This window comes from Patagioenas fasciata, chromosome 24, assembly GCF_037038585.1.
Source record: "Patagioenas fasciata isolate bPatFas1 chromosome 24, bPatFas1.hap1, whole genome shotgun sequence".
In the NCBI taxonomy this organism is placed as follows: domain Eukaryota; kingdom Metazoa; phylum Chordata; class Aves; order Columbiformes; family Columbidae; genus Patagioenas; species Patagioenas fasciata.
In genome coordinates, this window is record NC_092543.1 from 6634054 (window position 1) to 6661631 (window position 27578).

Consider the following 27578-nt stretch of genomic DNA (forward strand, 5'->3'; position numbering starts at 1 on the left):
TTTCATTATGTCACCCAACCACCTGTAATAAATAGTTACATATCACACTACATGGCTTGGCTGCAACTGACAAAGGTCCTGCAAGGCAGGAGAAGCTATTACAGGAACAGATTGCTGGGATAAAATATTAAATTTCCACTTATCAATCTCTTTAATGTGCTATAACTCTAATAGAAGCATTCAGCCTTCTCCCCCTGAACAAATCACCCTCCCCCTGAACTGTCCCCGCACTCCTCCTCTCTGGGGCTGGGAGGAAGAATCACAGAACCACAGAATGCTGGGTGCAGGAGGGGGAGGTTTGTACCCAGCAGATGGGGGGGGAAAGCCGCTGCAGGGTTTTCTCTGCGTCAGCCTCCTGTTTTTTTTCTCCCAAGGCTGGCTGCTCACTAGATTGAACTCCATTTATTGCATGCAGCTCTTGAAAGAGGTTTTGTGGTCCACTGACAATCCCTAAATTGCCTGCAAGACCCAAACAAATGTACCTGTAATAGCTGAGTGAGGACAGCCGAGCCCTCCCCAGCACTGGCCTAATCCGTCCTTAGGGAGAGCTGGATAAACATATTCAGGTCCCATGAATTATTAAAAGCGTTTTTTTAACGTGGCGGAGCCCTGGCCTAACGGGTTGGCTGCTAATCCCTCCTAGCAGGGAAGCGGCTGGTGCACCCCTCCTTCCTTCTCATTTAACCTCAACCCCACAATTCAGAACCTTGGGAATAAACTGAGATTACAGGCAGGCAGACATCAACCCAAAGTCATTCCCCAGAAATCCTGCCGGTCCCCACTTCCCTTGCCAGCCCTGCACTAACAGAGCATAAGAACGATGCTCTATAGGTCCCCCAAAAACCAACAGGACAGGAGACCTTAACTGAAGCCCCCAGACCCTCGTCCCTAGGAGAGCCCAGGCTTGCTGCTATTGCCATGCTGAGACAGGTAAAACACTGGCAGGTGGCAGCGGGAAATATAAAGAGGGGCTGTACCTGGTGTTCAGGAACATGTGCATTGACAGCACAAAAGACACAGGGTGGCTGAATAGACAAGAATGATAGCAAGAAATGGATGTACAGGCTACGCAGGGATGGAAAACGAGAAATGGTGAAGAGAGCCTGTTTCTAAGTCTTCTGCAACACTTATCCCACCTCCTTCTCTGCAGCTGGGGACTAAGCTTGGAGGCTTTTTCCCTCTGATCACTGTTTCAAATGTGAAGCAAGGTGCTAGGGAGGGTGCTACCACAAAGGATGGTTTTCTGTTGCTGATGGGACGCAGGTCTGCTCAGTTTGCATCAGGCAGCTGCCTGCACTGCCCCAGAAACACGGTGCCTTTGGTGGCAACTCCCATGAAACAGCCAGCCAAAAGGACTTTGACCACGACCTTCACCCGGTTTTGGGTGGCTGGGCAGGGCAGGGTGGCTGCTGCTCCACGTCTGTCCTGAACAAAGAGCTTTGTTATTCTGGTGCCTTTCGCTGGCAAATGAAAGATCCCCCGGAGAAAAGCATATACCAGGAACAACTCAGCAGGCAGGGATCCAGCACAAGAGGTGTGAATTAAAGGCCTGCTACAGTGATAATGATCATAAATAAATACTTGGTAATTAGCATCTAATTAGCAAATCACATCCATTGACCTCCAAGCACTTGGATAGAGGCAGATTAGCCTGTTTTATCCATGTTACCGAAGAGGGGAACTGAGGTGGTGAGGGTGCCAAATACAGTGTTATTGCTGATTTCAGGAGGTCAGCTGCCTGGGCTTCATCTTTATGCTTGCTCAGCACTTACCCCTGTAGAGAGCGTGTGGGGGGAGCTGGAGGTGGGCGCCTCTGAGAAGCCCATTTCATCACTCGGGTTACACACCTGAAATGGCTGGGGTGGGTCGCTTGCTATCAGAACAGTGACTTGCCTCAGGCTGGAAGGGCTATGAACCCTAGGAACCTGCCCTGCATTTCCCATGGCTCGGGGAGATGCCAGCACGCCTCACTCCCCATCCAGCTCGCGGGCACCGCTCCTGTCTGTGGCATTTGCAGGACGCAGGCAGCCGGCTGCCCTCTATCTTGCGCCGGTGCTCTCCCCAGAGAGAGCAGGTCTGTCCCATAAGACATCACATAGCATCACTTCCCATGGTCTGCATCCTGTGATGCTCCTTTCCGGAGCCCAAAGCTACTCAAGGGTTCACAGCCTGTCACTAATGTGGCAGCCGGGTGAGCAAGTGCACAAACCAACACGGCACTGGAAGGAGCACAAGCGAAAAAATGTGAATATTGCTTAACATGAGAAACGCCAAACAACATCCTGAACAAATGACTCATCCATCTCATGGTTTGGTGCCTCAGTGGCAGTCTATATCCTTATGCTATTCCTTCTAAGAAATATCTCCCTGGCATGTCTTCCCTTCTAACATGTCCAATGATCTCTCTGAATCCAATCCAGAAGACAAGAGGGAGACAAACCGAATGTATCTTTGTGTAAGAAGGGAAAAGAAAGTAGGAGGAAAGGAGAAAAAATCCGAGGCAAACCAGTGCAAAACAAAGAACTTCACTGCTCCCTTTGCATTGCGAAACTCCCCACCCCTAGAAGCAGACGCTGGTGGTTGAGACAGACATTATGGTGTCAGCCGCTCACACTCTCCTCTTCCCACCCCTTCCTCCTCTCTTTCAGAGCACACCGAGTGTTTTCCTACCTGTGACATTGACTTCCACCAAGCCCGACCGGGTACCGATGGCGTTGGAGGCCTCACAGATGTAAGTGCCCGCCACGCTGTAGGACACAGGCCCTTTAAAGTAGATGGTGTTGTTCTGGATTTCCACGCTCCCGGGCAGAGTCCCGTTTGGCCTAGGGGAAACAAGACCATGGTTGACCCCAGAGATGACACTCAGCAGGGTCGAGCCGTATTGTAGATGTGACCCTGACATGCTGGTTCTGTTCTTGCCCTTGGGCAGGTCCAGAACGTGGTGGTGCTGGGTGGAAAATATCCATTCATGTAGTAAGCCTGAAACCAAGCCCTCAGACAGGGCATTATGGCAGTCAGTAGTCTCCAGAGTGAACCCACTGCATGATGAGAATCAGGTTCTTTACACAGACTGGTTATATTTTTTTCCCTTCTCTGTGACTACAAGGGAGATTGGACATATTTAGAGCCCTGTCATCTATCATCTATCATCTATTATGCCCATGGCAGAACAGTCAGGTGAGTGTGAAACCAGAATAATGTAAAACTAAGTCTAGAGATACACAGAATAAATGAGCAAAGGCAGATAAAAATTTTAAAAACCCCGTGTGTTAGGAAGGCACACATGGCCTGGTTATTCTTAATTACTGAAGCAAAGTAAAGTAATTACTTCTCATAGGCAATTAAAAATTACTCAAGTAATTCTATCCCCTCCTCCCAACAAAAATGTGCACATATTGTCAGCAATTTGTAAAAAACGAAAGGAGATAATGGGAGTATAATTAGGTTTGTAAATAAGTGTCTAAATGCACATGTACATGTTTTTCATGTCTACCCATACACATAGGCACACACGTATAGCAAACACGTCTATCTCAGCTACATCAAGGCAATGACCTCAAAGCTGATGGAAGAACAGAATAGCCTGACACTGGTCCTCTGCCTGCAGGGCCCTGAATCTGCAAAGACACATCCGAAAATTGTGGTGTGGGGTGCTAAAGAGGCTCTTGCTTCCTCTGACATCTCCCCTGACCGTTGCTCATCGCAATGTAAATGAGAGGAGAGGAAAGCACAGCTCAGTTCAGGAAAGCACAGCTCAATTCAGGAAAGCACAGCTCAATTCAGGAAAGCACAGCTCAACTCGCCAGCCCTGCTACACAGAGACAGCCTGGATGCCTTGAGTGCCACAAGGGGCATCTTTGCCTCTAACACTTTCCTGGCAACGTTCTGAGGAACCAACAGAACCCCCTTGGAGTTGAAGTCAAACTGGCAGGGACAACAGAGGGAGAGAGCTGGGGATGATACCTAGAAAAAAGGCAAGAAAAACAATCCTCTTCAGACCTTTCACTGTGAACAGTTTGATCTGGGAAGGGAAATGTGAGACAATATGCCTAGCTTCTTGCAAAGCCATTTTGAGAGGCTCTTTCTTGATGACAAATGCCAGCTGAAAAGAAGAAAGGATCCATTTGATCTTTTTTTTTTTTAAAGCTACATGAGTGCTTATAGGAAAGAAAAAAAGAGAAGAGAGAACCACATCAGGTTGCATCAATTCCCATCTGACTCCCCAGACACCCTTCGCTCACTTTTCAGTCCCTTTAGTGTGCTCAGCCAAAAGCTGAAACCCTGGAGGACAAGGAATTGCTTCTGTTTCATGTCAGTGGTGTGGGATGAGTGTTCCAAAGGGGGCTCCTGCTTACAGCGGGGGCTGAGTCCAGGGAAAGGTTTTTAAACACACAAATTATGTACTATTTGTGCCCCTTTAAAGAAGGGAAATCCTGCGTCCTTCTCCAGCTACTGAAGCACTTTGTGGTGCTGGGCAAATTATTCACCTTGTCACATCTCAGCTGCTTCACATCACTAGGGCAGAATATTACCCCAGTGAAGTGAGAATGGGAAGTTATCCTGGGTGTTGGGGGTGTCTGGGCCCTGATTGACCAGGGGGTGACCGAGGTTTCTAGAGAGGCTTCGTGTCCCTGTTTGTATGAGAGCAGAAGCGTTGTAGGCACTTACAGCTTCCATTCATAGGTGTGAGCTGGGGGGTTGGCATCAGATTTGCAGATCAGCTTCACATCCTTCCGGTTGAGAAACCAGTTGCCATCAAAGCCCTCGATAGTGACTTCTGGCTCATCTGTAGGGGGACAAAAAAAGGTCAAAAAGCAGGGTGGAAAAGGAGAGCAAAGAGTTATGGAAAAGGAAGGGGGACAAAATGAAACAGGAAGAGATGAGGGGGCAGGGGTGGGAGAGAGAGAGATTGCAAAGTGGGAAAGATGATGGGACAAGGAATGTGAAGGAAGGAGAGAGAGGAACAAAGGGAGATGGCAGAGGCAGAGAGAAAGAAGGTGTGAAAAAGAGAAAGCATGTGATTATTCCAAGGGATCACTTCATTTTTACTCTCCAGAAAAAGAAAGCAGCCCCCTATTTCTTCCTTTCAGAAAAACCCCCTTTTGCCAGACCTTATCGCCCACCCCAGGGGCTGCTCTGCAGTCCTGCATCCCTCACTTACACTGCACGTTGAGGGTGATGCTGTCGGTGAAGCGGTCCAGCTGGTAATTCACCACGCACATGAGCTGCTGCCGGTGGGCTTCCCGGCTCGGCACCAGCCGGTACCGGCTGATCACCGTGATCGTGCCGTTGCTGTTCCGGATCTCCTGAAACTCCGCTTCCCCTTTGAGCTTGGTGTCCCAGGTGACGGTGCTGGGGGGTTTCCCGTTAGAGGAGGTGCAGGTAGCTACCAAGATCTTTTCTGTCCTGCCAGACTTAGCTATAAGTGGCCGCTTGGTGCCCTCCATCCGATTTGTAGGCTTGGCTGCAGGGAAGTGCAAAAAGGAGAAGGAGAAAAGGGTACAGAGGGATGGTTAGAAAAGCAATGCTACCCTCTCTACTACAACTAGCACGACTGAGCCTGTGACAGACCTTGTGGCGAATCCAGAGCTGCTGCAAATTGCCAGCAACCTACTCTGGGGAAAGAACGGTGGAGGTGCCCTAGATTCACGGATACATGATGCCAATCCTTTCCAGGCACTGGTTTTCAGCCCTATGTTAGGATGTGAACAGTTTGAATCATGTAGCACATGAATCACGTAGACCTCGGGTGGCATCTATTCACTCACAACCCCAAGCTCCATGGACAACCTCTACTTGTGCTCAGGATCTCTCTGTTGTCTTTCTCTCTGTTCACTTGGCAGCCACCAGCTCCTTACAACTCATCACTCCCTTAGGGAACAGGTCACTGTTATTGCACCTGCATTAAGAGAAGGGGGAACTGAGGCCTGGAAAGAGGAAAAGGCGCTCCTGTGATAGCTCAGTAAACCACCTACCCCAGGTTCCCTGCTCTTCACTTCTTTACAGTCAACTTGAAAGATCATCATAGGTAAAATTTACACCCAAATTTCACCTTTGCCCTGAGGCCCCAGGACATGAGTCTCAGGTTTCTCCAGATCTGTTTAACAAGAGGCAATGGTTCACAGTACAGAGCTTGTCCAGGATCTTACCCAGCACAGTGAGGTTCAGTTGACTTTCCCGGTTGCCAGTTGGGAAGGTAGCAAACTCACAGATGTAAACTCCCTCATCCTCCAGCTCTAGCCGAGAGAGCTGAATGGTGCCGTCTTTGAAGGAAGGATTCCGAAAAGTCACCCGCTCTTTGTATGGAGAGAGGATGGAGACCCCCATGGCGGGGTTGTAGATGGCCACATTCTGCTTGGAGCCGTTGGTGGCTTTTTGCCACGTGACCTGCGTGATCTTGACATTCGGGAGCGGGTTGGTGAAGCTGCAGTGCAGGACCACATCTGTCCCGATAAACCCCGAGACCGTGTCGTTGACTAAGACAGTCTGAGCTTGCAGCCCTGCAATAAAATAGAAAGACATAAATATATGTGTAACTCTCAGAGAAAAAGAAGGGTTCTTGGATACTGGGCGCGTGAACCCCTTCATTTATTCTATTTCCTTCTTCCTGGTGTGGCTGATACAAGAACGGTCTATGGCTACAGGCACTCAGTACTTTCTGCATCCACCTGCAGCTGCATTCCTGTTCATAAACACCTTCCTTCCCACCATTATTAATAGTTTTCACACTTCGCTACAACCAGCCCTAACGCTCTGCATCCAACCTAGGGCTCATGATCACCAAAAGGCACAAAGCTGGATCAATACTACCTTCCTTCCCTTTGTCTTCAACTTTGGATGACATTAAATCGGTTATTGTAAATGGACAGAGCATGTGGCTCTGCAGGCATATGAAAGCCCTGATATTTATCAGCATAGCATATCCTAACGTGCTAACACACACTCAGACATCCATTTAATGCGGTTGGAAATGTGTCAGTAATTAAATGAGCTGCAAAGACTCAGCCCTGATTTCAGAGTAGCAATAGTTCCCATGTAAGAACAGATTTACAGCGGAGCCTATCCACCTTGCACAATCTGCCTGCGTGATCGAGATCATTTTTGTGGCCTTTTTTTTAACCCCAGAAGTGGCTGCATTTAGGAGCCTTCCATCTTGATTTTGTGGAGTAAAGATGAAAGGAGCTTTGGAAAAGTGCTATTCGGTCTCAGTTATTCCCCTCCTGACAGCTGGACAGACGGACCCTGAAATTCATCCTTGGCTGCCACTGTGTCTTTCCCTAATCTGTCTGTTTAGAGATAATGCTCTGGCAATTATATAGCTGGTATTTATATGATAAATACAATAGAGAAGCAAGGTGGTAAGAACAAGAAAAGCGGGTTTTGCTCACTGCTTCTGGGTGAATCTGAAACTGGATGTATTCTGGGAGACTGAGAGTAAAGGAAAGAAAAGGGTAATAAAAAAAGATGTACAAAGAGTGAGGAACATCAAATGTAATGAAACAGAAAGAGGCTGGAGAAAGAGGAAAATGCATAGCACAAGAAACAGGACAGCATCTTCTAACCAAGAGGGACATCTAAACCTCTTCTTCCTCCCTTTCTCCTTCCCTCCACGCCAAGCCCGTGACCCGCGGACAAGCCTCGACCAGCCTGGCCATGAGACGCCATCAGTTGACCACAGTCATCAGCAGTTCAGACCGAAACTCAGTCTCTAGAGCTTTGTGTGAACTTGCCCCATTCCCTGAGCCAAGCACTGTTTGCCCCACACCCCAGCATTGTGGCTGGAGTGTTTTTCAGCGCTTACAGCCACAGCAAAGCACCGGTGCCCTCAAGTGCCTGCATGCACGAAGCCATCGAGTCCTTAGAAAACCAGGGGGATGTTCCTGCTCTGGTAAAGTCACAGCTGGACCGTGTTTCTCCACACCAACCAGAGGTACTGGCGTGCTGGAGATGGATGTCCAGGGAGTAAGACACGTTGAAACACTTCTCTGACACCAATGGGACCGCATGGCCCACAATGGCTTTCCTGACGAAATGAGGGCACTGAGTGCAAAACAAGGCTGGGTTTAGATAACGCTATGCTGGGACCTGAAGAAAGAACAGGTGGACGGGGAGGGGGAGACGTCTCCAACATGCTTTGCAGCATATGCTGCTCCTTGTACCCCGGAGGTGAGAGAGCCTCTTGCAGAATTGCCCACACCTGCGGAGGTGAGCAACAGCTTTGCCAAGCAGTCTGGCTCTGAAGTCTTCAAGCATGTGGGAGCTTGCCGGAGAGCAAAAGCAATCACGTAGCAGAGGCCCTGGGAACAACCCGCCGCCCATCTCACGGCTGCCTGGCTGTAGCTGTGCTCAGCACTCCCTCTCCCTCCCGAGGCTGAAGGGAGAGCGGATTCTTCAGCACCGGTCCCCACCTCTTCACGAAGGGCCGGTGCCCCCGAGCAGGGCTGCCCGGGGCTGGGGCGCTGGCTCTGCTCCCACACAGCTCCCTGACCCCCACAGCCCTCGGCGGTTCCTTTTGAACCAGGCTTTCGACATCCCAATAAAAGAGGCCCCGTTTGCAACCGTAGGAAGTCGTGGCTCAGCACCTTCTCGCAGTGCCAGGAAAGCGAGAGATGAGCCGAAAGCCCAGGGAGGAGAGGACGGAAAGCCACGGGCTTCTGCTCGGAGTTGCCCTTGCTGGGAGAACAGCCTGGTCCTCTCCATAGAGAAGCATGAAGATGAGGAACACGGCACGCCAGGCTGAAGGCCACCACTGCCCAAGGATTGGCACCTAAGATGTGACCCATAAATAAAGATATTGGCAGCCAACCTGGCAGAGAATGTGGTATATATCACAAGAGAGAGATCAATCCAACATTTCACTCCATCATTACTATGTCCTTTCTTTATGGTATGATTTCTCTGCAAATTAATGAGTGGCCCTTTTAAAAATCAGGTAACTTCTCTTGACCTTGAGTGTTGTGACAATTCTCACCTCCACCCTCCCGCCCCTGCCATGGGCTCCATGCACCAGTGCAGACTGTACCTGGACACAAACTGGAGACAAAGCAGACTTTGGTGCTGATGAACCTGACCCTGAGCCAGGCTCCAGCATGGACCTGCAGAACCCTCCTCTACCGGCTGCAGGGTCAGACTTTCAGCTTAGGAAGAAGCTGGTGCCAGTTGGGGACTGCTTGCCAACACCTAAATGCTGCCAGTGCTAGGATTCAGGTCCCTACATGCAGCAGCTTTAACAAAAACACATTCCAAACTTTCTAGAGGCTTCAGGGCAAATGGGAAAAAAAAACACAAAAAAACCAAATAAAATAAAAAACAACCAACCCACAGCAGAAGAAATAACAAAACAAACCAAACAAAAAATACCCCCCCAAAAAAACCCCAAACACTGTGCGGAAACCATGTTTCCTTTCCAGGTGACTGAGTAACTCGTGGCTCTTTTGCAAGACAGGGTAAACTCTTTGTGTTCCACTCCCCCAAGCCTCTCATCGGGGCAGCAGCGCACGTTGCTCTGCTCCGTACCGCAGCAATAGCACCCACGCTGTAACAGGAACGCCGTGGAAGGGGAACATTGTAAAGGGGTGTCTGAAGGTTGCTGGAGCAGCTTCCCATGCTCCCCATCCTAAATCAGAAGCCAGAGGATAAACTAGCTGCCGTCATGCTCTGGGGAGCATTTGTTTGCAAAGTGACTGAGCTGGGATGGCGGGTCTTCCCTCGCCCCGTTACACACTCAATAATTCATCAGGGCAAATGCATAGATAATTGATGGCAATAAGCGTGCAAGGCCAGGAGAGGAGGAGAAAATAAAATCACTAATCAGCCTCTGGAGAGGCTTGATCATATTAAGCAGGATGTGTGTGTGCATGTGCAGTGCTGAGTGATGTGTGTGGTCGGTATGGCAGAGAAGAGGCTTGGGATACATCCTGCCATTCGTAGTTCCTATGCCAGATCTCCCAGTGCCACCAATCCACTCTGCCACCTCCCAGGGGACAGCCGGCACACCAGGAAAGATGCACTGTATAGGCTGAAGCTTGCTGAGTTGCATTTTACTCATTAGTTTTCTGGTGTTATTTTTTTTTGTTGAGGACCAAAAGCAATAAAAAAGGCCCAGCCGAGTGCCAAAGATGTGTTGGTGCCAAGACCTCATTAGTGGAGACCTCTGAGATCCTGCTCCTCCACCTTGGCCTCTGAAGTGGTTTGCGTTGATGCCTTTCCCCACGATCCCAAACGCAGATATTCACTAGGTCATGCCAGGCCTTGGGGGCACCGTGCGGAACTCGGGGTGCCCTGCGGCACAGGCAGCAGGCTGGGAAGGGAGATCGGGACTCTCTGGGTGTGAGGAGCGCTGGGGAGGGGGCAGACTAAGTGGCAGCTGGTGGTTCTTGAACCTGGAAACTCTTTCTCCTCAAATCTCAGGAGGCGGTGTTACACTGAGGCTCCCACACTTGCAAATCCGGTTCTTGCTCCCCCATATAGAAAGCTCTGGACATGATCTCCAGGTTCTAGAGAGGTCTGTCACAACAGCCAGCCTCCAGTCAATGCCTCTTTGTTAAGAACCATGTGAACTCCACACTGCTTTGCACAACCTTGCCTCTGCTGAGCCTCTCACCAGTTTCCCTCCCTCCTGTTCCTTGATACCCATCTCACCCCAAGGGCACTGAAACAGCCCTTGGCAGAACCGCGATGAGCCACCCTTTGGTGTGGCAATATGAGGGCTGATGCAGATGTCAGAGCAATCACTCCTAATAGTCTTTGCATCACTTAGAACTACTCTGAAGTTTGACAGTAGCCAGAGCTTACAAAAGGACAAAACAATGCATCATCCTTCAACCTACAAAAGACTCAGCACAAAGCACCTGATTTTGCACCCTTGCACTGCACCTGGACTGTGGGCAACGATGTCCTGTACCTGGTCCCATGTGCTCACAGACAATTCAAACAGAACTTTCCGTGAGGGGAAAAATGGGATGGAACGGGAGCTCAAAACTTTCTAGCTGGTGGCACTTACTAATTTTTCTTCTGATATTTCTGAATTCATCTTTCAAGCCTTTCCTATTTTTAAGTGCAAATCAAGGTCTGAAATACAACCCTTGTGAGGCAGAACGCAACCATCCTCCAAAAGCCCAAAGGAGCACCACAGGTGTGTCAGGCACGGTGGGAAATGGGAGAACAGATCCTAAATCCCAGCAGGGTAATTTCAGGTGGCAAGAACCAAAGGCTTGAGCTGGCACTTGGCCAAGACAGTGGGGTTAATACCTTCCTTCTTGCCAAACAGACTTTGCATTGATTGCCAGGCATTCAAATGAGTACTCAGCTGCTCCTCCGAGGAGCACAGCGCCTGCCTCACCCCGCTTAGTCAATGGCTTGCAGCCGACTGCAATGCAGGAGTGGTCTCCTGTGAGTCTCCAGTGACTCACGGACATGCACTTCCCGACTTTCACTGGAGCTCTGTGTGTCATGCACTCTTCCAGTTCTGCCCCACTGAAGTGTGGAGCTTGAACACCAAAGGGATTAGAAGAGGAAGACTGAGTTTCCAGCACAAGGGGAGAGAGCCTTACAAAGAAAGATGAGAGAGTAAAAGATGTGGCAAGGTTATAGCTCCAGGTGGCACGGCTGCACATGAAGCAAAAGGCCAAAGATAACACTGTGATGGGGGGGGGGCACACCAAGAGAAACTGCCAGCCCAAGCGTCCCCTCAGCTGAGAGCTGGGAGCTTTATGGGAGCTGATGGGGAAATGGCAGCACGTACAACGGGAGCTGATGGGGAAATGGCAGCACGTACAACGGGAGCTGATGGGGAAATGGCAGCATGTACAACGGCCCACCTGGCTCTCATCCAGATCCCTCTCAGAAAAGAAAGAAGGGGCTTGGCTTTGGCTTGCACATGGAAAACACACGGCCTTTGGGTCACTGGTTCATATCCAGAACCGGCACACAGTAGCAACAGCAGAGTTGTTATTATCTGAGGACCAGTCGATGGCTTATATTGAGTGAAGCCTCTAGCCAGCCCTTGACTGGCTGTCTGCTGGGACAGGACAGTGGAGACGCCATTGGGATAAAGCAGGGTTGTCTTCTCCTGCCTACACAGTATTTCCTCTTCGGACAAATAGAGCCTCAGGATCCACTTGAATGAAAGACCTTTCCCAAAGGGCCTGATCCATTGATGCCCTGCTTGTTCTCTCTTAATATTTGGGAAGTCTGTTCATTGAGCCACCACTGGGATTCACGCAAAGGCCCTAGCCAAGACCAAGGCCATGTTTGTCTTAGGTGTTCTTCATAGAAATTAGGTGAAATAAAAGCAGACGCCAGGTGAGATCAGCCACAGATCAAACAGACGGGGACAAGCAGAGATGAACACCAGACTAGACAACTAGTTCTTGCTGTCTGTGCTTCAGCCTTGCAAATAGCCCCAGCTGAGGACAACCTTCCAGCTCTATGGGAAGAGGGCTGCAAACCAGAGGAGTGGGAAGGGAATGACCACGTCTGCCTTTGCTCCCGGCTTTCACTCTTTGCTGCGCCTCTCCTGGCTTTCACACAGCCTCTTTGCTTCACCCCCCAAGTCAAGGGGAGGGGAACATGCCCCATGGCAAAAGCAGCAAGGCTGGCAGAGCAGGGCTCCTGCTGAAAGAGCTGACGCAGCACTGGGAAAGGCCTTCCTGCTATAAAGCTATGAAACCCCATGCTCAGCAACAAAGCACAAAGGCTCCTCAGTCACCACGGAGGAGCCAGCTCCTGCTGCCCGCCTTGCCCCGCAAGCATGTCAGCTAATCCTTCAGCAAGAGCCGCCAGTTCCCACACACCTGAGCACAGACCCAGACTGCCCTCTGCCTCCATCCGACGTGCGGCAGCTCCGTGCTTGGCCCACTTTCCCGGCAGCGCAGCCTGGCCCTCCAGGTCTTTTGGACTGGACTTTACTCCCACTGTGCGCTCTCACTCGTACCTGTCCAGTGCCCGCTTTCAGAAGACTCTCACCTCCTTTCCCCCGTGGCCTCATGCAATTTATTACAGCTAAGTCACTTCTGCCCCTGCCACCTCCCTCCCTAAGCTGGGAGAGGACTGCCCCTCTACCTGGTCTACAATGCTTGTTTCTTTGACTTGCTCTTCCTCCATTTTAGCCTCCGTTTTTCCATCCTTCTTGTGTCTCTCCGACACCATCACCACGCTCCAGGCCGCTCACTCGCCTCCTCTCATCCCTAGCTCTTGTGAAGGGGCACCAGTGGGTATGTCCAGGATCTCAAGTCTACACTAGGAAAAGCAGGCAGCTGGCCAGGGTCAACAAAGAAATAGAGATCAAAGCGCCTTCTCTGAAGAATCATCCCTTTGGCTGACGGCAAGGAAAAAGCCAGGGTCACTCACTTACCAACTCTGCCCTGTAAACAAGAGGGAAGGCTGAGAAAGGGGATCACATGCAGAGCCAATGCTTATTTGGTGGTTGGGTGGGGAAGCAAGGGCAGAAAAGAACAGTACAGCTGGAAGAACAAGTGTGGAGGAGGGGAAAGCTGAAGAATTGAGCAGAGGGAAGCTAATTAAGCTGAGACTGTCCTGAGACCTTATCTTGATGGGCTTAGTCCCCAAATGTATATGAGCATTTTCTCTGCCTTTGCTTCTTTCTTGGGCTTCTGCATTGCCTTGGATGTTGTTCAAGGAGCCCTGGTCCAGAGCTAAATATTCTCACTATTCGAGCTCTCCAGGTGCTAAGGAGGAGGGATTTAATGAAGAGCTGTGAAGAGAGGATCAAGATAGTAACCCATAGAGAGTCTCATTTCCGAAATGAACTCGAGACTGAAGAGACTCAACAAAAATACCAAAAATAAACTTGACGGCACAGAAAGAGCGAACATCAGATCCTTCTTTCCCTCCCCGGGCTGACAGCTCAGAGTGGGAGCAGGAAACGGGAGCTCTCAGGGCTCGGCCGGGATGACTCACTCGCCTCCACAATGGGAACGGGACAAAGCCGAAACTCTGCTGATTCAGGCGTGACTTCAGCGCCGGGTTAATGGCTGCCGGCCCTAATGTGCCCTCACCAGCTCCAATTTTCCCTGCCCTCAATAAAATCTGTTATCAAAGGGGTAGATACCAGGTCACAGGAAATTACCAAAGGATACAAACTCTCTGGTCTTCTGTCCAAGATACGGTGAAAATGCTCCCTTGCCAAACCATGCTGGTATTGGCCAGGCCTGTAATTTTTCAGAACTCCTACTTTCCTATAGTTTAAATGCATGCTAACCAATCACAGTTTCTTACTGTGGTCTTGCTTTCCTCTTGTCTTTGCTCCCATTATCCTTTGGGTATATAAAACATTCCTGATATTTCACTATCTCCTTGAGTTAAAGAGAAACATTTTCTACAGTCGCAAGCAGGAATGCCGTGCTCTGTTCTACTGTAATTCCTTTGAAGATAGAAAGAATACATTCTTTTTTGTGACCAGAATAAGTGATACATGTTCTGGTGGCTCATGAGCCATCAGTCGACAACCAGGAAAAACCCTTTGCAAACAATCTGAATGCAAACACGGCACCCAAGAGATGCGATGGACAGACACCCTTTGCTGCCTGACTGCCTCTGATTTCCCTCTTAATGTGTTTTGCCTTGCCCTAGAGATATTTCTTCAGGAAAGTGGAAGAGACCCAGACCTCCTAATTTCGCCTGGGTTGTTTAAGGATTCCTGCCCATAAACTGTAAAGAACAGCGTGTACATATAAACAAAAACTCAGTGCCCTGCCTGATTTCCAGGCTGCTTCTGCTCACCCTTCTTATCACCAAGTCCCAGTTCAGGGAACTAATTTTACAAATTACTCCTCTTCCCAGATTAATGACCTCCACGGTGCAGTGACAGACACCAGGCTTCAGCCCTACCTGGGTTCCATCTGTAGGAATAAGTCTCCATATTTATAGAAAGCTTTGCATCTTCAAAAGGCTTTTCAAACAGTAACTAATTAATCCTCCAACACCCTGAGAGGCAGGGAAGTATTATTACCCCTACTTTGAGGGATGGGAAAATCAGAGGTGCTGAATGACAAAGAGATGTGCCCAAGGCCACCGAGGCAATCACACCTGAATGGCTTGGTTTAGATGTGGGTATGTGCATATTATGGTGACAATTCTCACCTATGGAAGCGTTTGTGGTGAGGCCTCATGGCCTCACCCAGCACTCATGCAAATAGAAAAGGTCACCCTCATTTTTATGGCTGCGGAAACTGAGGCACAGGGAGATGAAGTGGAAAATTTATTCTATTGTCAGAGCCTGGAAGCAAACTCAAACTTCATCCACACCAACGGCCAGACTAAAGGTTCTCAACATGTGGCTCACGTTCTTCTCAACAACGAGCAAACTGGCCGTGACCATATCTATGACATTTTGTGTTAAGAACATGCCAGAAATGATGAGGAACACTGAGGCTGACGGTGAGCGTCCTGTTCAACCGCCGAGCAAAGCCAGCTCCACAGTTCCACTCCCCACCGCCCCGAGGAACCGACGTGCACTCCAGGTTTGCTTCACCTCTCTTGATTGCCAGATCGGCGGCTGCTGTGATGCTCCCAGCCTGGGTTTGGAACTAACATGGCCCGCTACAGCTCAGCGGCAATGCCACCTCAGCCAGGAGAGAGAGCTCAGAGCGCAGATTTGGGTGCATGGGAGCCCCTTTGACTGCAGACCTCACAGCAGCTGGTGGGGTTGAGCAGAGGGCAGCTGGCAGAGAGATCAGCTCCACGCTGGATGGATGCAGCTCTCTTATCTATTAAGGTTACAGCCTCCACCCAGGCTGTCACAGGAGTGATTGCTGAGCTTCCAAACGGCCGCACAGGTGGGGGCTTGGAGGAGCCTGCTGAGCTTGCAAGATCCAGGACTGTAAACAAGTGACAAGACCACCCACTACAGGCAGCCTGTGCTGGCCCCAGTCATGAAGGAGGCAATGAGTGAGGGGCAGAGCTTGGCGGGGAGGCCTCCCACGGGGGGTCACGCTCCTTGCCGCGTCCTTGGTACACAGCTCTGGGATGCACAGATGCTTTGCTTTTCTGGAGATGGCAAGAGAGATCAACGGAGTTATATCCCCTTTAACCTGCCCAGAAAGGTGAGGGCAGTCAGCGAGGGCTCAGACAGCGTTTAGCCCAGAGCAGAGGGCAAGTCAGGAGGAGCAGGAGTTGAAAGGGATTTCTGCAGAAAGAAGATGGTTTGTCCTGCAGAGAGGAGTTTACAAAATAGGGACCATGTTGCATTTCCCTTTGGACATCCCTCAATGGGAGCAAGGCTTGCTCTTTCTGCTGGGGCACACAGGGGTAACTGGGGTCTTAGACTTATGACTTTTGTATATTTAGTGACCGTAGCACAATGGGGGGGCAAGCAAACTCCCAAGAAGAGAAACCAAGGCTTTCTCCAAGCCTTATTTTCCCCTCGTCAAACAAGGCGGTTTTGTGCTTCCAGGTAGCCCCAGGGAGGAGCCGAGTTATGATCTAACACTCGGGGGAATTTGCTGACAAATGTCACTCGGGAGGTGGAATGACATGCTGTGCTGAGTGACTCCTCGGGCATCCTATGCCCAGGTACAAAGATGTCCCTCTATACCCATCCCAGGAGGCGTTCCAGCCATGCATCACCTAGAGCCTGACGGATGCAGCGGCGAGCATCTACACTGGGTTGCTGCTATTTGAGCTGTTTTCTGGGACCTCTCTCAGCGTGTTTCACTTTTTTTCCAAGAATCTGGGGATGCCTGAGCAGAAAGACTGGGATTATCAACTGTGCCAGCAGCTGCGGGTGGCCACAATGCCTGAATCCGTATGGCAAGCTTGAATCACGTATTTGCTCTAAATCTAACTGTTCCTGAAGCCTAGATTCATGACGACAAGCCAGAACCAAAAAGCAATCAGTTCCCCATAAAGATCTATTAACAGTCAACAGGATGGAGCAAGCCAAGAGTCAGCATCCCATTCCCAGCCTCTTGCTGAAGAAACTATGTCCAAAGACTGAGGGTTAAATAGCTCAGAGAGCATTAATTGACAATTTTCATTGACTTTTGTTGAAACTGCACCAGCACTAGGCTCCCTTCTTCCTTCTTACGTAACAACGAGCCGCGTTCAAAAGGCTGGGGATGTGGAGGGAGCAGCGGGCTGCTCAGCGGGGCAGATGTGCAACCTCTGTGCAACCGGGGAGAGCTCCGTGAGTCACGCTGGCCTGCGAAGACCAGAAGGTCAACGGGTCTCTCGGGAATCCTGTGTGCTTCATCCTGGCTGAGACTGGGGGCTGACGCAGCGGCCACAAAAATGGAAAGCATGTGGCAAATAAAAAACTACAGCTAGTGGAAAATCTTCCAACACGGCATGTTTTTCTGATGGGAAGTGCCATTTAGTCCAAGCCAAAACTATCCGCTGGAACGTGCTGATTTTGACAAAATACAATTTAAAAGCCTTTTGATAAGGTTGAAATGGTCTGTGCTAACCTTGGAACTCAATGTTTCCTTTTTTTTTGTGGTTTTAGTTTTTCCCACTTAAAAAAAAGGGGCATCTCAATTTAAGACTTATCATTTTTTTTTGTAGAACAACTTCTCCTGGACTCCCATTTCTTTTAAATGGTACATTGTAAAACACTGACCAGAACTGCAACCAGAATGAAATGCTTCGGTTGTAATGCAATAGGACATTGTGGATTAAGCCAGGCCAAGGTTTCCTTCTGAAATTTCATTTCTGTGGAAACGTTCAAATGGCAGCTTGTTTCAAAGCAGAAGGAAAACTCATTCTGCAACGCCCAGCATCCCCACTTGTGAGCCCATTCTGTGCTTTAGCCATCTCTACAGCCGACCTTCCCAACAGCAAAGACACAGCACCTCCCACCCACCTCTGAATCTCCCACCTTCGCTTTCCCAGCCCACTCGGAGCTCCAGTCCATCCGGATTCATCCTGCAAGGGTCTCATCCCACCCGTCCCCGCGTCAGGAGGTCTCTGGGGCTCAAGCCACCCTGCACAGCCCTGTGCTGTATCCCGGGACAGGACCGCGCCAGCGCCGCATCCTCTGGACTCCCTGCCTCTTCCTCCTTCCCGACAGACGGATTCGCTCCCACCCTCCACCTGCCCGCTGTGCCCACCTCCTCCTCCGTCTGCTGTTTGCTCTTCCCACTCGCTAACAACTACATGGGAGGCTATTTAAGAGAACGCGTGTTCTTTTCAGATCGGGGGGAAAAGATAAAAGGGAGAGAGAACGCAAAACAGACTATTGCATTTTTTTAGCAGCCGCAACAATATTGCAGAACGTCGTACGTCTTTGAAGACCCCAAAAAAGTCGGTTGGCTCCCCCGGAGGGAGAAAAAACAAAGAAAGGGTCCTTCGGTTTACCAGCAGAACTTTTATATTTTCCCCTTGGAAAGCTGAAAACAACTGGGCAAGAGATCTCAGCACTTGGCTGTACAGTCCGGAGGACAAGTGTTTGGCCACTGCACGCAGCAGCTGCTCTGTAACACAACGGGGAGCGACGCTCCCTCGCATGGCAGCGCCTCCACCTTCCTCGCAACACTGCCCCACCACTTCACACAGCAGGGACGGGTGCTCCCCAATACCACAGCACCCCGGCCCCTGTCAGGGAAGCGCCTGAGGATGGGGAAAATGGCTCTGGAGCCAAAACATGGGAGGCAGAAGCAGGGAGATGCCAGGTCCCACGGCAGCTGACGACCATCACACAAGTGAGGGAGCTGTGCAGAGTGAATCCATAGGAGACAAGAACACCTCCTCTGGCTCCCGATGCTCCACAGGAGGACAGGACAAGCCTGGCCAGGGCTCCCCTTGGTGCTCCACCACCCGTGGGCATGGCGGCTGGGTTTGAGTTGCTCACAAGCCACACAGCAGCTCGAGCATAACCCCTGCTCCAGAGCAGGCATTGCTCCAGCCAACAGCTGTTAAGAAACATCTTTGCTGGTTGCTTAGGTACCAAGGTGACAGATATAACACAGCTGGATGCTTGACTACCTAAGAAGATGGATGGAAGGATATAAATAGCGAACAGAAAGGGAGAAGAGGACAAGAAGTCCCATCTCCGATTTTGTAAAAAATGACCAGAATAGCAGTGGAGAAAGACTTCCAGAAATAAAATAACCAGATGGGTATTGAATGAATGTAAATGAAGGGGAAAAAAAAAAGAAATCAGGAAGAATATTAAAGGGAGCTTCTTAATTTGACTGAACTGTAATTTTCCCATCTTGGAAAAGGAAATAATGTCATCTGGATGCCACCAGTGGCTACTACCAGTAAGGTACACAGATATTTCAGTGTGGCGAGTAAAAGGGTAGGCAGTGGAAAAGATAAGTATATAGATAGATGTCATTAACTCCCATTAGTGTGGAGGTCAGAGGGTTCAAAGGGTCGAACTCCAGCTAAGGGTACAGGTCTCAGGGGCTGTGTCTGGTAACAGGCTTGTATATAAAACCTCCGAGAGGAGGCAAAGGCATGTTGTCACCCCGTGTGAACACAGAGCAGAGCAGGACATGTCTTCTGTCCGAGCACAGCGCCATGCAGAAATAGATTCATTTGCTCATTAAAAGTAAACTTGAGCTCTAGAAAATGGTATAGCCAATCTGGTAAAGGACTCTACTTAAGCTAAGCAGCCTGGCTGATGTAAGCAAGGGCAGTATACCCAAGAGTTGGATGAAATGAAAGAATCATTCATTAAACCAAGAGCTTAGTTTCTTTCTAGCTCTGAAAAGGCACCAGGCTTGAGAATCTCCGGTTTCTGATGCTCTCACAGCACCAAATCTGTGACAGCCATAGGGAACAGATCTTTGGGCTTGAACCCTCAACAGATCAATAGTGTGGCAAGCAGATCAGTCCAATCACCCATTCAAGAATACAAAGGTGATGGGTTCTGCATCTGAAATCACCCTCTGCTCAGACCCAACAAAACACACGGGCGGTGAGACAGAGGAAACAGCACACAAGAGGACAAGAATGATGTGCCCCAAAGGGAAATGAAGAGACTTCATTTAAGGGAGAGACACACTTTCCTCAGGACAGATCCCATCAGAAAGAAATAACACCCCTGAAATGGAAAACAACTACCTCTTTGCAGGGCTGAAAGTAACCTGAAAGGACAGCCCAATCTCATCCCCAGGGCTGTTCCAACCCTGTAGGCTACACAAGCTCAACAAGCACTAAGGAAATGACTGGGGTTTTTGGCTGCGGATCTCCTCAAGCGAAGACTCAGACAGGGAAGCACCGGGAAGCCCAAGAGGAAGTTTACAGTTGTCTTCAGAAAAGTGAACGTGGCCCTTTCTCTCAGAGCTTCCGTATCCCTCAGGAAAGCTTAACAGCTTATACGCAAGTCTGAACAGGACCCTTTGGGAGGCTGAACCTCAAACCTGACAACTCGCTGGCACAGTGTGAGTCTAAAGTAATTGCATTGTTTGCTCTGGGAATACTCCAGATACACTTGGCACAACTGAGAAATAGTCTCCAAATTCTCCCATTGTTGGATTGGATCTACAAACCCTCTGCTCTTTCACATCCCTAGGATCTGGTTTTTCTCTTCTTTCGTGCCCTTTCTCTTTCCATTGTCTTGATCCCAGAAAAAAAAGTGTTTGAGTTTCTGCCCTCTCTGGCTGTGTAATGAAATCCTTGTATCCTTCAAACATGCCTTGCAGTTAAGGGGTTCTCTGGAGCAGACAATGAGGTAGGGGTCCCTTGGGCATACAGACCAGTTATCTGCAAGCAGCTGTTAGGGCTGCCAGGTTAAGCCATTTTAATTACCTGGAAGCAGAGCACCAGCCAAAGAATGGTGAGTGTGTAAAGCAAGCCCTGCTGTCCCAGTGGGGCTGGGATGTCTCAGGAAGGCTGCCTGCTGATCTTCTGCTAGATTAAATTCTTCTGTGAGAGCTGGCCTACAGTTTTATGGCAATGGGGATCATGTCTTTCCCGCACCCTGGAGTCCGTTGTCTGGTTTGGGGCAGCGCCTGTGATCCCCGAGCAGCGCAGCTGCAAACCTCCCATCTGGATCACAACACTCCCTGCGAAATCCCTGGAGCCGTTACTTCGGCAGGGTCTGGAGTTACTGCTTTTCCATTCCTATCACTGCAGGGAGGCAGATCCCACTCTATCAGAGCCCTGGAGTTTCAGAAGATCAGCATGTCTTCCAGGATGTGTCATCCCCAGAAGCAGCCATTGCTGGGCCAGAGACGGTAGACTTAGGGTTTAGCACAACAACCCCACAAAACTGATACGCAGCTTGATAAGAGTGGGATTTTTGCCTTTCCAAAGGACAAATTAATCAGAGGGGAAAAAAAAGGCACATCCTGATCTTCCCAACCTGTTTTCTATTTGTTGTTTTCTTGCAGTTCAAAGCATTCTGATCACCTTTCTGCCTCCTGGCTGCCTCCGCAGTCTCAGTCCAGGTTGGCACCCGCTGTGGAAGGTTTTTAACAGCTGTTCTCACACACACTGTCCTCAAGTAAACCGCTGCCAGGCCAAACACCCTCACCAAGGCTCACCCAAGGACTACATGGGAATGTGGGGCTGAGCTGTGCAAGGGGCCTCGCTCTGTTGTGATCCCATCTCGCCCACTCAGCAGGTCGCTTGCATCCCTGCGTTCCATCTGCCTATCTGAGTCCGTCTGTCCCCAATCCACCTAACCCTACCCAGCTCCCAGTAGTGCCCCATTGCTTCTGCTCCCCTCATATCCCTGCCATCTTCCTCACATGCCCGCAGCAGCCCCACGTGAAAGAAAATGGTGTTTGGGTGTGTTTATATGTGGGCAGAGGGAAGGGAAGGAACAGATCTTTCCCAAGAGACTAAGATGGGAGCCGCTTGCGAACAGGAGCTCTTCCCAACGCCAGAATGGCCATTTGCCCACCAGCTGGGTTGCCCTGGCCCTGTGTGAAGTCACCTGAGGCTATGGCAGTATTTCCCATCAGAAGCTCAAACAGCCTGTACGTGGCATACCGCTTGGCAAGCTGTGCTGCGCCTCCATCGGAACTCCTGCAAACGCCTTGTCTTCTCTCTCTGCTTTCCCCTGCCCCCTTCCCAAGCACTCTGCAGGGCAGTTCAAGCCCTGCCGATCCAGGGATTTCAGCAATGTCCCCCGGGGTAAACCTGTCCCCCCCAGCGGGCAATGGCTCTGCAGCACAGACCCCGCATGGAGCTGCTCTGCTGAGAGGAGCGTGCTGCCTTGGCTCCCTGCCTCCTTCCCTTCTCTCCCCATGTTTGCAGGCACTAGGAGAGCCACAGCTTGGTCCCACGGGACTCGAGATCTCCAGCATGCTCCTGCTTCCCTTGCCCTGCCATGTGGGAAGCCGCACCCTGACCCCTTCGAGCTCCGACTTGCCTTTCCAAATTCGACAGGTTATGGGTAGGACATGCTGGGGCCTGCCGCCTCCTCCCCATCCCTTTGAACACAGACACGTAGGCAGCGAGGCACGCTGAATGCAGCTGCACACCACAGGATACAGCCCTCAGCCTTTCGTGTGGAAAAACCACAAATCCATGAGTCACCTGGATTCAGCAGAGCCAGAGCCAGCAAACGTTCCTGTTCTCTCCCCTCTCTCAGTGGGACAGACATGCTCCAAAGACACCCTGCCTCCCTGCTCCCACCCCAGTAACTGGCGTAAGCTCCTGATGGGGACACACCTGCCAGGCTGTGCCAGGCTTTGGGAGCACGATCTCAGCTCCAGAGCTCAGGATGGGCAAAGGGGAGGCCTTCATGCAACCTGGTGTCCCTCCTGTGACAAAAGGGAAGCAGAGTAAGGACAGGGATATGTGGTGCCACAGCAGATAACCAAAGCAGGCGGCTCCCTGCAGAGCAAGCTGCAAGCCACAGAGGGCTGGTGTGTGCCAGCCCCGGCTCTGAGCCTCCGCTGAACGACTCCCTGCGCTTCTGCTTTCCCAGAGACCCCCTCTCCTCCTCATCTCCATTATCATCCCATTCAGGCACCCTTCTCCTTCTACCAGCTCTGCCGCTGCCTCTCCAAGAATAAGGGATGAGGGTGCACTGGGTGTGGGGAGGTTTCTTTGTCCCATCTGACAAGCGGGGTACGGAGCAGGGAGCATGTAGGAAGGACATTTTGAGGAAGAGGAAATACATGCCGTACTACACGCACACGTCGTCTTTCAGGGCTTGGCACAAATGCTTCTCGACTTCCGCAGCCCAGCTAGAAATCCCCCACAAAGGCCATTGTCTCAGCCAAAGAGACAATAGAGATCTACCATAAACAACCCAGTACAGTTAGCACACTGGTAACCAGCCTGCCCCCACCGCTGCCTCTCTACCCCTCAGTGGAGCTGAGGCTAGCGTGACACAATGTGTAATTAGGTTAATGAATTAAGCACGGATTTTAATTGGGATTCCCCGATTTACTGGTCTATCTCCTCCTTTTGTTTTACTGTTGGTGAAGGTTCCTAAAAGCTGCTCTTGCTAAAAGCTCTGGTATCAGAAAGGTCTTACGGATCTGTAATTGTATTTAATCATCAAGGTAATTAATGATCCTTCAGCAAAATGGAGATTGCATCTAGAGTAGCTCCAGTCTTGCCCTTCAGCATCTGTTGTGTCTGGGCAGAGGCATCCTGCAGACATGCAGGAAGGAGTTGAAACACAGAAAGACAAACGGATAGTAAAGAGAGGAGAGGGATGGAAAGAGAGATGGTTGGGAAAACAAAACAAAACAACCCCACGTTTAAAACTGAGAAGGAGCTGAATAGAAGAGAGGGAAGCAGGAAAAGTGGAGCGATCATTCCTTGTAAGACACAAGCACTGCCATGTCTTATGTGTGATTCGTATGATAGAGGGAAACCACGTCCCTCACCCACATGCTGAAGGTGACCCATGGTGCTCCTCTGCCTTGCAAGCTACCCATCGAATGTCCAGCTATCTATGAAATACCTGGAAGCCGCACAGAGCTGTCGGTGGGCACAGCAACAAGGCAAGGGGGAGGCCGGCTTCCACCACTGAATCCCAGACCCCAAGGGCAGAGACCCAGCTGTATGGGGGCCCCGGGAGCTCAGTGGACCTTCCTGGATTGACACGGCTCTGCCTGAGTCACCAGAGCGGTGTGTCACCGGGTGGCATCCCCAGGAGGACAGGGGCTACAAGCCATCTAAGGCCAAAGCCTGGAGCACCAGCTCATGCGGGTGGCTGCTCTTCCCCGTGCCTCCAGACTGTACAGCCTCAACAGTGCTCAGACTCCAGCAGGTTTACTCCTGCAAGACAGAATCACCTTTTTCTGCTGTTCCTTCTTTGCTCTGGTGCCATTTCACACCCCTTTTTTGCAGTAAGACGCTTCCAAAGTTCAAAACCCTGAGAGGGAACTGAGGAGAGGAGGAGCAGCGGGCAGCAAGTCGCAACACATCCCCTCTCCCAGGCCACAACCATGCAACTCCCATCCCAGCTGAGGTCTGCAGCCAACCCCTCCACTGCTCCCAGAGCACAAACAGAGCCTGTCCGACCAGAAACCGGGCTACCTGCTCCGACTTGCCCCAGAAAGGCAGCTCTAGAAATGTCAGCAGGAAAGCAGAAAGGCCACGGAATCAGTTCCCATTGCTTGGGTCCTGCCAGACAAAAGCCATCATGAACACAGGGAGGTGCAAAGCAGGGAGAGGTGTCCATGCTGGAAAGGGGGTCTGCACTGGCTTGTTGACGAATGTACTCTGGCTCCCAGCCCTAATGACAAGGGATGGTTTAGTGCAGAAACACCATTGCCCTCCCTTTCTCCAGTCTCAGCAGGCATGGACAGGATAAATGCAGTCGCCTTGGTACAAAAATTGAGGACACATGCAAATATTGCATATGAACCAGGGGAAGGACCGGTGCAGCCTGGGGGTGGGGTGTTATTTGGGACTGCATGAGTCTTCTGTAGGGGAAAGATCCAGCTGTCACAGCACGATCCACCAAAAAGGTTTCCTTTCTCATTCCTATTCTGGTGGGCTCTCCGTGGTTGAGCGCAAGTGAAAGGTCCTGGCATGGTGCTACAATGAGCCTACTTTTACGCTGTCATTGTAAATTAGCCCCAGCGTGGCTTCAGATGGGACCCAGATATGCTCTGGGAGTTGTGACCCGCAGAGAGAAACTGTTGGGTTGGCCCTGCATATCAAACTGGGCATAAACCGGGATCACAGGCTGCCTCAGGCTGGGAGCTGCCTGCAGTGGCAGCTACAGGGTGGTGGCAGAGCTCCCCTCCAGATATTGAAACCTAGGGCTCCATTACCTTGAGAAAGGGACTGTGCAGAGCCGGTCCTGACTGTGAATCTGCTCCTTCCCATTCTGCAACAAGCCTCCTCACCAGGCAGGTTTCAGCTTGCTTGGGCCGTCAGCTCGGTGGCTCCCATTTCTAGTGTTTTTTTCTCCTTTATTGCCTACCTATCTGCCCTGGGGCTTGAGAAAAGGCTGCCTCCTTCTTTACAGCATTAGCAAACACGCCAATTTTCCCCACTTGGAATATTTCCTGCACAGGCACTTTTCTCCCACGCTCGCTCCCTGCCCGCCTGCTCCGTCCCATTCCAGCTATGGCCATCGTGGCAGCTCGTCGGGCGTGCTCGTCCGGGTGCCGGCAGGTGCAGGTGGGAAGGCAGTGTGCCTGTTCCCTCCTCTTTACCCCTCCAACCATAGCACAACTGAGCAAACAGGAACATTAGATAGGAGATATGGGGAGAGGCAGAGCGCCGGGAGCTGCATAGGAAGGGGTGTCACCCAGAAACATGGGACAAGGAGCAAGCCAGCACAAATGCACAGACAATACGATGGGAGGAAGCTACAGGCTGGCTTGTGCCTGGCCACGGCAATGGGCGCTGAAAGCACAGCACTGCCATGGGGGAAAGGAGCGGGCTGGGAACCTGGGGAAGCAATCTGACTACAGCAGCAGCATGGCAGTCGTGCTCCCCAAACACTCTCCTCCCTGCACGCAGAGCAGTCTCAGTCTCCCTACCAAGGCTGATCTCTGCAGACTCCAACCCTGGGAACAGCTAAGCCGATTGCAGCAGCAATGAAGATCTGGATCAACCCTCTCCACCCTTCCGACACATAAGACAGGCTGCCTGATTGTGTCACTTACTCCCCTGTAAACTAAGCAGCCAAAAGAGAAACCCAGCCCATAAATGAGAAACCCTTCTAGAGACACAGCACCAAGCAGCTGAGCAGAGCAGGGCAGAGCAGAGCAGGGCAGGGCAGAGCAGAGCAGAGCCGAGCCGAGCCGAGCCGCTGCTCTGGCCTGACCTCATTTGTGCAGGAGCTGCCTAGGGCTGGAGCACAGCGAGAAGCTCAGCACCTTCATCTGTACCAGCTGCCCTGGTGGCAAAGCCCCCGGCGTGCCTGGTGCGTCTGTCTTGCCCCACAGGACTCACATCCCGGTGCAGACCACATGTGGATGGGTGCTTCAGGGCAAGAGCTGGTCAGGGTTGCCACGCCAGGGAGGAACTGTCCCTTCAAGGCATGCTACTTACTGCCCATTCTTTCCTACTGCTCATACCAACCACTTTCTCTTGGCCAAAAGACAGGACTGAGATCCACAGCCAGCATCTGCAGAAATGGGGCTCAAATCCTGCAACCTGCTAGCAACTGGGTTATTTTATACCCCATGGAGAGACTTCAAACGGCTCCTACAGCTCACACCATCCTGCAGGGATGCAGACTGCTATGCAGGGTGACATGGTGAGCCCCCACTGACAACCATAGCTGTGATCACAAACGAGCATTTAAAACTGTCCCGCTGTCACCAGACCACTGCCTTCTGCAAACAGATTTAGGCAATGAAGGAAGGAGATGCTGCATAATATCTGCATCCACAGAACTGGGAGACCCTGACACAACAGGAGGAGGTGCTGGGCACCTCTGTTCGCTGACTCCAACCTGATGTACCAAGAAGCAAAGCTCCAGGCCCCCTCCAGCTGTTTCTGGCAGCCAGGGCCGGCCTTCCAGCAGCAGGGTCCTGAGCTCCAGCGCACGCTCAGCCAGGGCTGTACCGCACCGAGGAAAGCCCCGGGCTCTCTGTGGAGCTGCTCGGCATAGCCGTGGTGCCAGGGCCTGCTGGCAGCATCCCTGCCTTCTCCTGGGGATGGCGTGTGGGGGAGGCAAGCTGTGCTGGAACTGCTTGCCTTGGGGTCCCTGCCAGCACGGTGCTTTCCCTCTCGCGTGTCAAGGGCAGCCAGCAAAGAGCTGGCGCGGAGCTTCCCCTCTGTCTCTCAACTCTGCGCTCCCAGGAGGAAGGGGAAGCAGAGCGGCAGGCTCCGAAACGCACAAACGCACCTGACTTACACTTTCTGCCTTTATTTTGGTCTCTTTTTTCTCTCCCACCCTCCACACCGTCTTTCGCTCTGCCCTCCTGGCACCTCTGCACACAACAGCGCTGTCCTTCTCAGCGACAGAGAGCAACCTGCAGATTTAGAGCAGCAAAACTCAGCATACGCGGGGAGAGCTGAGGACGCTCACTTGACCTCGTCTCACTGCAGAAACGCTTCCCTGCCCACCCCGCCTTGAAACATCTGCACTTAATAAACACGAATGCAAAGACAGCCAGAAACTGGAAGCACCGCGATGGCAGCTTGTAGCCGCTACTAAGCAAAGAGCCTACACTGCCCTTTTGTTGCTACTGCCTGCTGAGGACCAGGCCCAAGGGTCCTTGCAGTATGCAGAA

General features: G+C 51.1%; 1 protein-coding gene across 4 annotated transcripts in view; it reads right to left on the reverse strand.

Annotated features, from left to right (window-relative positions):
* NECTIN1 (nectin cell adhesion molecule 1) overlaps window positions 1–27578 on the reverse strand; it is a 94500-nt gene that overhangs the window by 44530 nt on the left and 22392 nt on the right. For all 4 annotated transcript variants that reach the window (XM_071798903.1, XM_065855806.2, XM_071798904.1 and 1 more), the window contains exons 2-5: window positions 6150–6500; window positions 5162–5464; window positions 4669–4786; window positions 2671–2822 (exon numbers count right to left, since the gene is read on the reverse strand). In XM_071798903.1, coding sequence (XP_071655004.1) covers window positions 2671–2822; window positions 4669–4786; window positions 5162–5464; window positions 6150–6500 — 924 coding nt within the window. The remainder of the gene's footprint in view (window positions 1–2670; window positions 2823–4668; window positions 4787–5161; window positions 5465–6149; window positions 6501–27578) is intronic.